Source organism: Dendropsophus ebraccatus, chromosome 7 (genome assembly GCF_027789765.1).
Source record: "Dendropsophus ebraccatus isolate aDenEbr1 chromosome 7, aDenEbr1.pat, whole genome shotgun sequence".
Taxonomy (NCBI): Eukaryota; Metazoa; Chordata; class Amphibia; order Anura; family Hylidae; genus Dendropsophus; species Dendropsophus ebraccatus.
This window is the reverse complement of record NC_091460.1, coordinates 57,043,664-57,057,809: the sequence shown is the minus strand read 5'-3', so window position 1 is coordinate 57,057,809 and position 14,146 is coordinate 57,043,664. Positions and strand designations below refer to the sequence as shown.

At 41.1% G+C, this 14,146-nt stretch overlaps 1 protein-coding gene across 1 annotated transcript in view; it reads left to right on the top strand.

Moving 5' to 3' along the window:
• BEND4 (BEN domain containing 4) overlaps positions 1 to 14,146 on the top strand; it is a 118,544-nt gene that overhangs the window by 54,947 nt on the left and 49,451 nt on the right. Inside the window, exons 2-3 of the mRNA XM_069976506.1 lie at positions 1,469 to 2,038; positions 9,424 to 9,515. Of these exons, the coding sequence (XP_069832607.1) occupies positions 1,469 to 2,038; positions 9,424 to 9,515 (662 nt within the window). The remainder of the gene's footprint in view (positions 1 to 1,468; positions 2,039 to 9,423; positions 9,516 to 14,146) is intronic.

Below are 14,146 nucleotides of genomic sequence, written 5' to 3'. Positions count from 1 at the left end.
GATAGATAGATAGATATGTTGTCTATAAAATGAGTGCCACTTGTCTCCCCATTTCACCACTGGCCTGACAGTTTAGCAAGATATATTGTATGGTAAAAATTATGAGTCTGGGAAAATTGCTTTTTGACTGTAATAGCTCTTAATTATGAAAGATTGCCGCTGTTATTTCTAGGACAAGCACCGCCTATTCATACAAAAGATGCACCCAGGGCCAAGATAATACTGTGTGCTGCCTTTTAGAAAATCAGGGAATACATTTCCTAGGGTAAACTTACTACAGGTTGAGTTACTATCTTCTAGGTCTAGGGTATGGGCAACATGCAAGTGGTGGAATACACAACTTCACACATATGTGGCACCACTATAGTAAATGTAGTAGTGACTTAGAAAGAGCAAGGAATCGTCTTCTTCCTACGATTCTCATACACATAAAATAACTATCTTGTTGAGCCTATAGCTACTTGTCCTCATCCTCCTACAGTGTACAAATTCACACTTGGCATGGCTGGGCATGCATGCTTGTTCTCAATGAGAAGAGGGGAGAAATCCACAACCAGTGTTTTATCTTTGGGCAAGAATTGGGCATGTTGAAATCCAACATGCAGGTCCATTCTGTTTGCTGGTAGGTTAGTTCTAAGAGGCTACCATACACAAAAGATGGTCAGCTAAGGCAGCCAAAATCGGTAGCTTTAACTGAATATAATCTTAAATTGCCCAAACATCTTCAATAGCTGTCAGTCGAATGCTTATTTGGCAACAGCTACCTCTCCCAATCTCACCATAGGCCGAATATTTATGTCAATGGAGAGAGGAGGGTAGGCTTTTGCCACAAGGGTCCAATGTGCCCAACTATTCTCTCCTCCAACACCATCTTTCGGGGGAGAGACAGTCGGCTGGTCCCACCAAAGTCGGCAGGTGTGTTTCACTTCAGACTAAAGTGTATGGGGACCTTAATGTGTCGTAATGTTTAGTTTATCTATACATATTCATTGTCAGCAGGGGGTGACAAGTAAAAGAATAGTTGGAGGAGGACTTAAGATGCCAGCTCTTTGTCTTCAGAACCAGCTTTTACTTGACACTCAATAAATGAAATGTTATTTTTGATAATTCCTATTCCTTGCTCCTACAGAGTACTATTATCAGTCTTTTGAATGTAAAAGGTGCATTTACTTTGTTATACACATACTACTTCTAGGTTGAAAGAACTCATTTGAGGTTTCTTGAAGAAAGCAGTTAAGACTGGGTACATTCAGATTTTCTTGCTGTTTAATACATGCCATTGTTAATTATGCAAATCAATAAGAACATAAGCAATTAACTTTACATTGCGGTGAAAGCGTGTGTTTCTTGTCAGATTGAATAACGGGTAATTCTGTTAGTTAATGAGGGAATGGGCCCATGCAGTCTCTTTTTTTTCCCTCCGATGCTTTTGTACCATTTTTGTTACTATTTTTGTTCTGTTTTGCAGAGAGCCGAATGATTCTTGATGCCTTTGCCCAGCAGTGTAGCAGAGTACTCAGCCTGTTGAACTGTGGGGGAAAACTTTTGGACTCCAAGCCTTCCCAGTCTCTGGTGTCATGTGTGAAACAGGAAAATAACGGTTACAGTGAGAGGTCAGAGCAATGTCAGTTTAGTAAAGCCTTTCACAGCCAATCACCAGACAAAGCAGACAACGTAGAAATGCAGTACATACAAAAAAAGCAACAGACCTCAGCATTTTTGAGGGTCTTCACAGATTCACTCCAAAACTACCTATTGGCTGGCAGCTATCCTGCTCGTAATACCTCATCTTCAAGTGATTATGGTCACTTGACAGACATGGATATTCTTTCGTCTTCTCCAGTGCACACGATGGGTGGATGGGCATCTCCTGCAACCTCCGAATCACACGGCCACCCATCCTCCTCTACACTTCCAGAAGAGGAAGATGATGATGAAGAAGAAGGTTACTGCCCAAGGTGTCAGGAGCTAGAACAAGAAGTCATCTGTCTACAGCAAGAAAATGAGGAGCTCAGAAGGAAATTAGAAAGTATTCCAGGTATTCTTATTGTACAGCTTTCATTGTATGTTGTTATGATGATTATCCTTCATTGTAGTAGAATGGTTACATAATATCAAGGTGGTATCTGCTCAGTCTGGAGAGAGTTTGCTGTGCCCTATGGTACACCTAATAAAAACATTTATCAACCATGTAAAGAAATGTAAGGCTGAACCTTGATAGCCCAAGGATATGCCATTAATGTTACATCAATGGGAATCTGAACTTTGGGATTACTGTAGATTAGGATGGTACCGCAGTTTAGCACTGTTCGGCTGAAGGTTGTGCCCATGCTGTAGGCATTAGAAGATTTCCTGACACATACAACAAATGAACACGTGGTCAGAAAAATCCTAATGTTTCCCTTTCAGAGAGGTTGTAGCTCAGCTATGAAATCCCTAGTCATTCCCAAAGGCTTTTAAAGGGGTTGTCCAGCGAAAATCTTTTTCTTTCAAATCAACTGATATCAGAAAGTTATATAGATTTGTAATTTACTTCTATTAAAAAATCTCAAGTCTTCTCATACTTATTAGCTACTATATGTCATGCATGAAATGCTGACATCTCTGGCCGACACAGGAACTTTGTCTCGGTTTTCTATGAATCCCAATAGAAAACCTCTCATGCTCTGGACAGTTTCTGTCTCGGCCAGAGATGTCAGCAGAGAGCGCTGTGTCAGACTGAAAATAAAACAACATTTCCTGCATGACATATAGTAGCTAATAAGTATGGGAAGACTTGAGATTTTTTAATAGAAGTAAATTACAAATCTATATAACTTTGTGACACCAGTTGATTTGAAAAAAAAAAAAAAAAAAAAGATTTTCGCTGGACAACCCCTTCAAGGAGCCAAACATTGACCTCCAGTAGGTGGCACCAAAGAGCGAGCTCTTTTTCTTCTGGGGTAGCTACTTTGCATATCCTTTTTCCCAGAGAAGCATGAATGGCCTACATGTCTCCACATGCCATTTGGCGCTCTCCTCAAGGAAAAAATTTTCCCCTCAGCCCCAGGTGTCCTTTATTTTTATGCTATAGTCCTATTGGAAGAATAGGTGTCTGTGCTCGACCTGCAGCCACTGCGTGCACATGGCACTCTCTATTGAAGTCTGTGGGAGCAAGCATTGATCTTTATGCAGACTGTGTAATCGACTGCTATTCTCTCCATATTTGAGCATGCAAGAGTTTGGGTCGACACCTATCAGGCATATTCTTTGGTCACACTATAAATGCATATTATAAGAATGCATATTGCCTCTTTATAGTAATAGCTATCGAGTTTTGCCTCAATATTCACAGAAAATATTTAGTTAGGGGTACATTTCAATATATGGCTGAGATCATATGTAGTCATCCTGCAGCTTAGTGTTTCGGGCTGTTGTCATTTGATTCTACTAATAATATCCCTGATCTGTTTTTTCAAGGGGCTGTTATTCTCCTGTTACCTATGGATTTTCTTTGTGTTGCTTGTCTCAGATGCTCATGAAATTGATAAATGGAATATTCCAGATTTTATACTGAACTCTGATAGCACTGCAATGCTCTATTGATCGTCACATGCATAAAGCACAAAAATTTGTCATGTCACCAGGGAAAAGTAGGGCACATCAGCAGTCGTCTGTAATTTCAGCAAATAACAATATACCCTTGCATTTCCATGATCTCTGATCAAGGTTGTGTTCCGAATGGCAGATAGCAATTCTTTCCCTGCCATTTTGCCACTTTTGCTGAACAAAATATTTTCTGAAATATTGTAAGGTTTTATTTTATGTTTTATTATTTTTAGTTTAAAGGGGTTCTCAACTTCTGTACACAATCCCAACTTGTTAGAAGGGTCCATTGACAACAAACTAATGACAGTCTATTCATGCTAAGAAGGGCAGCTGTTATCTGATCTGTAGACAGTTAAGGCCGTATTACAATGGGGGGGGGGGAGCGAGCGCCAACCTGTCAGGTCAGCAGTCACTTACCCCTCATTCCTGGTTGCTGACTGTGCTATTACACGCACAGACAGCGAGTGGGGAGCAGGGTGAGGGGCTACCCTGGCGATCCTTAGATCATCTGAGCAGCCCATTAAAGTCCTATTACATGGAGACTGTCACTGCACCGATCGTTGCATTTTATTGTGTTGAAAGACCACGATCAGCTGAAATTGTGCATTTCCAGATGTGTTACCATCTGGAAGGGCCAGTAATCGGCCTACTACAGCCAATAATCTCTTAGTGTAATAGGGCCTTTAGGCCTCATGAACACATTGGAGGAGTTTTATCAAACTGGTGTAAAGCAGAATTGTCTTAGTTTCCCCTAGCAACCAATCAGATTCCACTTTTCATTCCCCACAGAGTCTTTGAAAAATGAAAAGTGGAATCTGATTGGTTTTTAGGGGCAAGTAAGACAATTCTACTTTACACCAGTTTAATAAATCTTCCCCATTGTGTTTTTTTTTTTTTTGTACAGTGCTTGTACAGTGCTTGTTAATAAAGTTAAACTGTATCATAAAAGATGCCCAACTCCTGAAAAGGTCACATGATTGCTTTCAGCCTGTGACATTTCTTGGGGAATCTGTATTTTTCTGCAGACCTGTATTAAGGTAATCCGTAAGCAGTTAATCCGCAGAAAAATCTGGGTCCATAGGTGGACAGATTGTGTACTAATAAATTAAGGATCATGTGAATAGCCCAATAGAAATCATTGGGCACTAAGGGCCATATTATACAGACAAGGAGAGAAAGGAGCGCTGCACCTCACACCTATGGCTGACACTAATGCCTCTCGGCTATATTTAAATACCAATGCCAGCATGTTGGTATATAATTTAATCAAACCATATTGCCCCATGTACCATGCAGGTCCCTACACTAACTCACCACTGTGTCAGTCACTAACCCCGCAAAGCGAGCACAAACAGGTAAGGGAGGCCATAGAACGGCCCTGCAACCTCAATGTCACAGGACCAATCCCCAAGGGCCCCCCAAAACCCAGCAGGCACCGCCGGTGGAGAAAGCTGCCATCAAGCAACACAAGTGTGAACATGGTCTTGTCACTCACCATTGCTCCTGCAGGTAGAAAGGGAAATATAGGAGGTACTAGTCATGTGTGCACATGTGCCTCCTGCTGATTGCATTCACATGGGTCTTACCAGGAGGAGTGCAAACACTCGTAATGTAAAATACGGACAAGGAGAGAAAGGAGCGCTGCACCTCACACCTATGGCTGACACTAATGCCTCTCGTCTACATTTAAAAACCAACGCCAGGATGTTGGTATATAATTTGATCAAACCATATTGCCCCGTGTACCACGTACCAAGGGCCGTATTAGACCTGTCTGGTCAGCACTCACTTGCTCCTCATTTCCCCACCCACTGCCTGTGCTTTTACACTCACAGACATCAAGCAGGGAGGAGCAGGGAGTGCAGGGAGGTGCTTGACGGGCTTCCCTGACAATCTTTAGATCATTCAGGTGGCCTATAGAAGATAGCAGCAGTCTGCCACTACTGCTCCTATTACATGGAGCCAGCAGACTGTCGCTATCGTTGTCATGATTATAGGCCATGTTTTAAATCAACCATTGTTGTGGTTTGACTGTTGCTTTTTAACACAACCTATTACACCTATTGCATGGTTCAGGAAGAGAGTTGTGACTAGTCATCTGGCTGTTTCCTAGTCAAGGCTCTCTGCCTATCAGTGGGCTCTGCATCAGTGATTGACAGGCAAGGTGGCCTGTAGACCTTCAGTCTATCAACACTGTCTTCTATGCCCTTCTGTATGTCAGAAAAATTCCCCAGCTCCTCTGTGTGGGAGAGCACTCCCAATATATGTCAGAATCCTCCTTTCCAGCTTCTCTATAAGCTAGAACATTATTCTGTCCCTCAGTGTGCACTAGATCACTCCTACCCACCTGCTACACTCCTTTCCTGCACCTCAATGTGGCAGACATCCATTTCCCCAATTTGCATATGCCATTTCCATCTTTCTCTAAAAACATATTTTTTCAGCCTAAAATGGAACGGAGAGAGTAGAATAGTATTGGACCACGTCACTCACTCACCCACTGTTCTACCCAACAAGTTTGACTTTGGACTAAACTCGGGAGTGGAGTCTAAGGGCTCTATTACACCAACAGATATCTGACAGATTTTTACAGCCAAACCCAGGAATGGATTTGAAAGGAGGAGAAATCCAGTCTTTCCTTTATAACCTGTTGTCTGTTAAAGGAGAAGTCCGGCGAAAATTTTTATTAAAAGAGAACCTATCACCTAAAAATCACTGTCCCTATTATTAAAGGTCCTCTCTCCCTAAGTCTATTCCTGAAGATACAGACTGCCTTTGCAGTCTGTATCTTATTCTTTACCTAATCCTCTTCTTCGGTGTAGTAATGCCGGGGCGCCGCCATCTTGATGACGTCACGCTGGAACGCACGTGCGTTCCAGCGTGACCTCATCAAGATGGCGGCGGCCGGCATTACTGCATCGGAACAAAGGAGTAGGTAAAGTATAAGATACAGACTGCAAATGCAGTCTGTATCTTTATGAAGTCTATTTATGAAGATACAGACTGCATTTGCAGTCTGTATCTTATACTTTACCTAATCCACTTGTTCCGGTGGAGCAAGGCCGGTGCCGCCATCTTGATGACGTCACTTTGCGTTCCACTGCTGGAACGCAAGTGACGTATTCAAGATGGCGGCGGCGGCCGGCCTTGCTGTACCGAACAAGAGGATGAGGTAAAGTATAAGATACAGACTGCAAAGGCAGTCTGTATCTTCATTTTGTCTATTTATGAAGATACAGACTGCCTTTGCAGTCTGTATCTTATACTTTACCCAATCCTCTTGTCCGCTGCCGGGCGCCGCCATCTTAATTTAGTCACTTGCGTTCCAGTGGTGGAACGCAAAGCGATGTCATCAATTTGGCGGCGCCCCCAGCATTGCTGCCGCTCTGCATGACGGGAGCTTCCTGTCTCGCGCCGGCTCTTTTCAAAAGAGCCGGCGCGAGACAGGAAAGTAAAGTGTGTATATCTCAAAAATACAGTTATAAAAATAATTAAGTGCATTTGCAAATATTAATAAAATTTAAATGTACAGCTAATTAGCAAAAAAAAATTTTTTGAATTTCGGCCATGATTGGTTCTCTTAAAGTATTGTATTGCCCTCCAAAAGTTACACAAATCCCTAATTTACTGGCTTCACACTACGTATATTTCAGTCAGTATATGTATATTTCAGTCAGTATATTTCAGTCAGTATTGCAACCAAAACCAGGAGTGGATAAAAAACACAGAAAGGATCTGTTCACACAATGTTGAAATTGAGTGGATGGCCGCCATTTAATGGCAAATATTTGCTGTTATTTTAAAACAACGGCTGTTATATTGAAATAATGGCGGTTATTTACCGTTATATGGCGGCCATCCACTCAATTTCAACATTGTGTGAACAGATCCTTTCTGTGTTTTAATCCACTCCTGGTTTTGGTTGCAATACTGACTGAAATATACTGACTGAAATATACATAGTGTGAACCCAGCCTTACAGTTATTACATGAAATGCTGTGGCTGCTGAAGAGGATGATGGCAGGGGGACACTGAGGGACACAGGGCACTGGAGGGACACTGAGCATCCCTCTGCCATCATCCTCTCCAGCAGCCACAGCCTACACAGCTCTGGGAGTCGGGTCGTGACATCACCATGTTATTCAGGAAGTGACATCACCATGTTATCCAGGAAGTGAAGCCTTGATGCAGTAGTAAGTGCAGGGAAATAAGCACTTTATTAGCATTTCCCATAATAAGTGTATGTTGGTGATTTGTACAACTTTTGGGGGGCAATACAATATTTTTATAAAAATTCTGTTCCTGGGTTTGGCTGCAAAAATCTTTCATATAATCTGTCAGATATCTGTTGGTGTAATAGGGACCTAAGTCCCCTCCACTTTATTCTGTTGGGAAAGCTTAATTTAGGTACTAGAGGGTACCAGGTTGCTACCTCAAGAGTAGTCCTGTTTTGGAAAGTGGCTGGCCATGTGGGCCAGACAGCCCCAGTGCCCAATATATGTATATAATATAGGCTGGTAGCTGTGTGGTGGAGTCATGTCCAGACAAAGGAGTCTGCAGTCTGGGTCAAGCACAGGGGAGTCAGTGTGGTATAGAAGAGTCAAGTAGAGACAACATTAGGTAAAACCATCAGAGGTTAGTTACAGGATAGCAGATTGGTAACACAGACCATGTAGAAAACAACACAGTTTTTGCAATACAATTGGAATGGTAAAGTTGCAAGAAAAAACACATGTGCACCCTGTGGCACAGATCAGAAGGGAGACATCAGGGAGACAGGAGAGCCCAGGACTGGCAGAACAGAGAAGGGATGCAGCGGTGAGTGCCAGGACATACAGTACGCTGGTCTTACTGTCACCCTACATTCACTCATATTGCCCATTTAGGAAGTGTTAAATAAATCAAGTATATATTTCATGTTTGTCTTTCATTACTGTCTCTGTGATGGTCCTGAATGTAAAGTCTGCCAAGTTATATAAATACTGTAGTATCCCCTATTCTAAGCAGATTCACCATTAAATTAAATCTAGGCATGACTCCAAGAGAAATAGTAAGAAATGTCTAAATAAAAAGGACAATTGGCAAGACCAGTGATAAAATACAATAACTATGCCTCCCCTGTGGCTGAGTAAAGACACACGGAAACCAATGATCTACACCTACCAAGACCAATATAAGATGCGAGTCATTTATACAGATGTCCGAATATCTGGATGATGGCCATTATCAGCAGCAGGAGCCGGAACTCCAGTCATGGGGAACATGTTTCATTAACTTGTCCCTTTGTGACTGATCCAATTTAATTGGAAACCCATTGTTTTATTGTAACACAGAGGAATGTATATTGTTTATATTGTTAAAATATTCATGAACGAGATGAAATAATATGAGGATATCATTGTAAGAAAGTTTAGTACTTTTTTGACTTTCATACAATTGCATTTTGTGAATTATTGACATTGTTTGCGAATCTCACGGTGGCATTAGAAGAAACTCCACTTGTGGTGAAACCATGGAAATATGTCACTAAGGTCAGATTTAAGAGTGACTTTAACTTCATGCTCAATCTCGAAACATTAACCATCTGGAATGAATCTAATTAAGGTTATAATGGCCTCATTTGCATTTCATTAGAAAACGAGAATAAAAATTAAATGCGGACTTTTAACGGGAATTAAATCTGTTTAAGATTGCCTCCTTTACTTTAAGGGATACGGAAAGTTTATTAACTACACTTAAGGCCTTGGGAAGATGACCAGATTCTACAAAAAGGTACAATGTATCTCAATTTCATGTTTTATAATTTTTATTTTTGACTTCTTTTTCTTTTACAGTGCCCTGCCAGACTGTGTTAGACTATCTGAAGACTGTTCTTCAACATCACAATCAGTTGATTATACCACAACCCATAGAGCAACCATCTGAGGTAATGTACCTTAAGACCTTCTATAACATGGAAATGGTTTAGGATATGACTAAGGTTTAACAGAGAATTCCACTTTTGTCTAGGTTAGAATTATTCTCATACTAAACAGAATATTCTTTTGCCTTGCTTCCTTTGGGTTATTTTAACCATATAGCCTGCATGGAATGATGCATTGAACCTATCATGTTCTGTGTGATACTTAATTTTCATGGCATGAATCGGTAGAGGGAGAATTTAATTCTTCAAAAACTAGGGAGGGTCATGACACTGCTGTGTGCTGGGGATGAGTTAAAGTTAGGTGGCCAAGCAAACTCTGAAGAACTCTTGGGCCCACATAGAGTTTTTAATGTCTACTACACAATGTCTTTTCATAGGAAAGATAAGTTGCAATAAATGGCTACCAATTCCATAGTTACCAACATTTTAAAAGTTAATCCAGTTATCCATTTGTAAAAATTATTGGTTTACAAAATTGGATTTTGCAGTGGTCTAAAGGTGCCCATACTTTTTATACAATGGACCTGGGTGTTTATGGTGATGGTGAAACTGGTAGTTTCCCCTGGGGCGCCCTTGATTTTGGTGAGGTGCAGAGTAAAGCAGACAACAGGAAGTCGAGGTCTTGAGGTGCAAAACTTGAGATACATAATATCAACAGTCTCTCCCACTGTGGTACCTTCCAAGATGTCCGTCGGTCAGAGATGGGTCACTTGTGTTGGTGAGGAGATTTGTGTGTGAAAATGGAGTCGCCCTTTGAAGTACTGACAGTGAACCACAGACCAGTGGGATGAGTCTTTTTGCATTATCTGGGCCGGGTCATAAGCTATAATGTTTTAGATCCCAGAAAATACTAAGGGTATGTTGAGGAATTCCCCCTTAGTGTAAACAGTGCCTAGAAGAGTGATTATGTTCCCTCTCTGGTAAATAATAAATAGAAATAAGCTTCATAACTCTTACCTGTCGCACTGACTCTGTCTTTGTTAGCTAGCTCTTATAGGATACTCTCACAGTTCCTTATAAGTTTGTGTTCCCCTCTTAGATGCTGATTCTACCACAGATACTCTGACTCTGAATGAGCCTGACTCAGGAAATTCCTCACTCAGCTGCCTTTTTATAGGGAGCTAATTAACATAACCCCACACACTTTCTAGATTTTTTTGTTAGCTGTTATAATCCAGAAAGGAGGCGATTGGTGGTGCTGTGCTTAATCCCCTGATTGTGGTGTGTGTGATTGTAGATAGTGACCCATCTCTACTATAGCTTGTGTCTATCATACATATTAAAACAATTACATACCTCTCATACCTATCATAACACAGGGTCCATTCTCAGCCTAGCCTTAGGGAAGACAACTTCATCACACTGCATGGGGGCCTCCATCTCTTCACTGATAGATGATGTCGGTGGAGTAAAGGTCGGAGGAGCATTTTTGTCATAAGAGATATCATAATGTTCCCACATTCAACTGAAAAAGAACATAAGCGAGAATCATAGGAAAGTCTTATTAATCTGTGGTCAAACAGTCAGCATTGCAGGGAGTTTTCTAAGGTAATTTGTTGGCTGCTCCGTAATGTCCTTAATAGTTTGATGCAAGTGCAATATACAGCCTTTAAAAGGGAATCAGCAGCAGATTAGAAGGCTGTAACCTGCTCAGATGTCCCTATAGAGCATGGGGGGAATGAGTATGAAGGTAAGTTTCTTTCCTTGATACTCAGCACTGTTTTCAGGGACTTTGCAGTTTATTACATTGCACTGGAGGCAGAGCTACCACCCTCAGTGACGTCATTCCCGCTTTCATCACTGCGGAGTGCCAGATGAATATTCATTGGGAGGGTAGGCTGACTGGGGCAGATCGGGTTGTAGGGTAGTAGTCCTGCCCCCAGTGGACCAAAGACACTGAATTGAGCTGTGATGATGCTGGTAGGTTACTACTTCATTTGCAAGTAGTAGTCGAGGACCGCTCTTTTATTGATCTGTGAATCTCTGAGCAGTTGAACCCCCAGTGATTTATCACCTAACTGGGAAAGTGGGCTAACCCCCTTAGGGGCCACATAGACATTGGATATTTGTCAGCAGAAACTCTTAAAGGGGTTATCTAGGATTAGAAAAAAAACTCAGAGCTACTGTCTTGCCAAAATAGCACCACCCAGGTGTGGTGCGGTTTCTGGAAGAATGTGGCCATGTTTGTCTAAGCCTGGATAACCCCTTTAATCTTGGTTGAGAGTTGATTAGAGCAGGTTGGTAGATACTTACCAAAGAACTAGATCAGACATGTTTTTTCTATCTGTCTCAATTTCTTTTTCATGCAGAGGTAAGAATTAAAACCTTCTTGGCCAACAAATATTTTATGCATTTTTTTTTTCCAAATATTTTTATTGGATTTTTCAAATTTTAGCAATAACAATACAGTTACATATCAAAGTAAGATATAAATAAGATACAATATAGTAAGTTTGAAAACAATTTTGCTATAAAGAACAATAAAATCTAAAGAACAAAAATGAATGCTCTACAAGATAGAAAGAAATGTAGATAAAGAATCTCTTTCTTTAATATAATTAAGGAACTCTGAGTACTCCTAGGGTGCCCTTTGCCTCCGTCATCTGATACCAAACAGTATTACAAAAGTGTTTCATAACAGCTTCCCTCTCCTCCTGCGACATAACCTTTTGAGAAAAACTTTACATTTTTTAATGACATGTTTGGTGGAAACATCTTTTTTGCGGATTGCATCCAGCATTTCCCAATGAGGTACATCCTCTTGAATTTAACACACCGATAGAACGGCGCTGTCATGAGGAAGCTGGTGCCATGGTCCTATTTTGAACCGCGGCCTGGTTCCCATGTACGGCGCCGTTCTATCCAGCGGTACTGGGCCGTGCTGAAGCACTGGAGGTCGGCTGGCCCGCCCCCAGTGGGAGGGAATTCCCTCCCCTCTATGACTCAGCTCCATTAGAATCAATAGAGCTGTGTCATAGAGGAGAAGGAATTCCCTCCCACTGGGGGCGGGCCAGCCGACCTCCAGTGCTTCAGCACGGCCCAATACCGCTGGATAGAACGGCGCCGTAAACGGGAAGCGGGCCGCGGTTCCACAAAAATCGGACCGCGGCACCGGCTTCCCCATGGCACTGTTCTATCGTTGTGTTAAATTCAAGAGGATGTACCTGGTGGTACATCCTCTTTAAGCGAGGTTGTTAGCTCAGAAATAGTGGGAAGTGTGTTAGAGATCCAGTGGTTTAGTAAGCCTTTTAAGGCCAATAACAGAGTAAGATAAATACATTTTAAGGCTATAGGTTTTTCAGAGGGATCTCCATCCCCGGCCACCACAACATGAAAAACATAACTGAGTAGAGTTAGAGGTATGGATTCATTCCATGTATTCTGAATAAAGGTTTGTACCAATTGCCAGTATGTCTGAATTTGAGAACCAAGACCAAACACAGTGTAATAAATCTGTGCTAGGTTCTTTACATTTTGGACAATATGTCAAGAAATCATCTGGCATGGTGGAGTAAGAAAAGTTAAAAGCGTAAATTGCCTTATGGAGTAGCCGGAAGTGGATTTCCCTCAATTTCACACTGGGAGTGGCTGCAGTAACATATCGGATGCTATTTAGCAATTTTTGTTCCAAACTACCTGTTTGTATTTCTGCAGCCCATTTCCGGAGAAAAGGGGGAGGAGATTTGTGTAAGGAATCAACACATATCCTACAGTATATTTGTGAAAGTGATAAGGTGGGAGAAGAATTGGAGCATAGAAAGTCAAAATCATTAGTTTTTTCTGCAGTTGCACAAGATTTAACTCTATTAATAGCAAAAGAACACAGTTGTTCAAATAAAACCTGGTGATGGGGAGGGATATCATACATGTCTCTAAATTTTTCCCAAGATAACAAATCTCCCTTATCCGAGTCTAGTAAGTTACTTAACCCTTTGAGGAACAGGCTCAAAATGACCCAGTGGACCGCGCAAATTTTGATCTTAGTGTTTTAGTTTTTCCCTCCTCCCCTTCTAAGAGCTCTAGCACTCTCAGTTTTCTATCTACAAGCCATGTAAGTGCTTGTTTTTTACAGGAATAGTTGTACTTTGTAATGGCGTCATTCATTTTCCCATAACATGTATGATGGAATTCCAAATATATTATTTATGAAGATATAAATAGGTGAAATCGTAAAAAAGAATGCAATATGGTAACTTTTGGGGGGTTACTGTGTCTACGTAATGCACTATATGGTAACAGCGACATGACACTATTATTCTATAGGTCAGCCCGAACACAACCATATGCTGATTACACAGATTCTCTAATGTTATATATAATTTTTTTTATGAAATCCTTTTTTTTGGCAATTAAATAATAATAAAATGGGCCTATTGTGACACTTATAACGGTTTTATTTTTTCACCTACGGGGCTGTATGGGGTGTCATTTTTTTCCGCCATGATCTCTAGTTTTTATTAATACCATATTTGTGAAGATCGGACATTTTGATCACTTTTTATTGATTTTTTTTAATATATAATATAACATAATAGTAACATAAAATCGGTAATCCGCGCACTTTTTCCCTCTTTTCGTGTACGCCGTTCGCCGTTCGCAATGACGGTTGTTATATTTTAATAGATCGGACAATT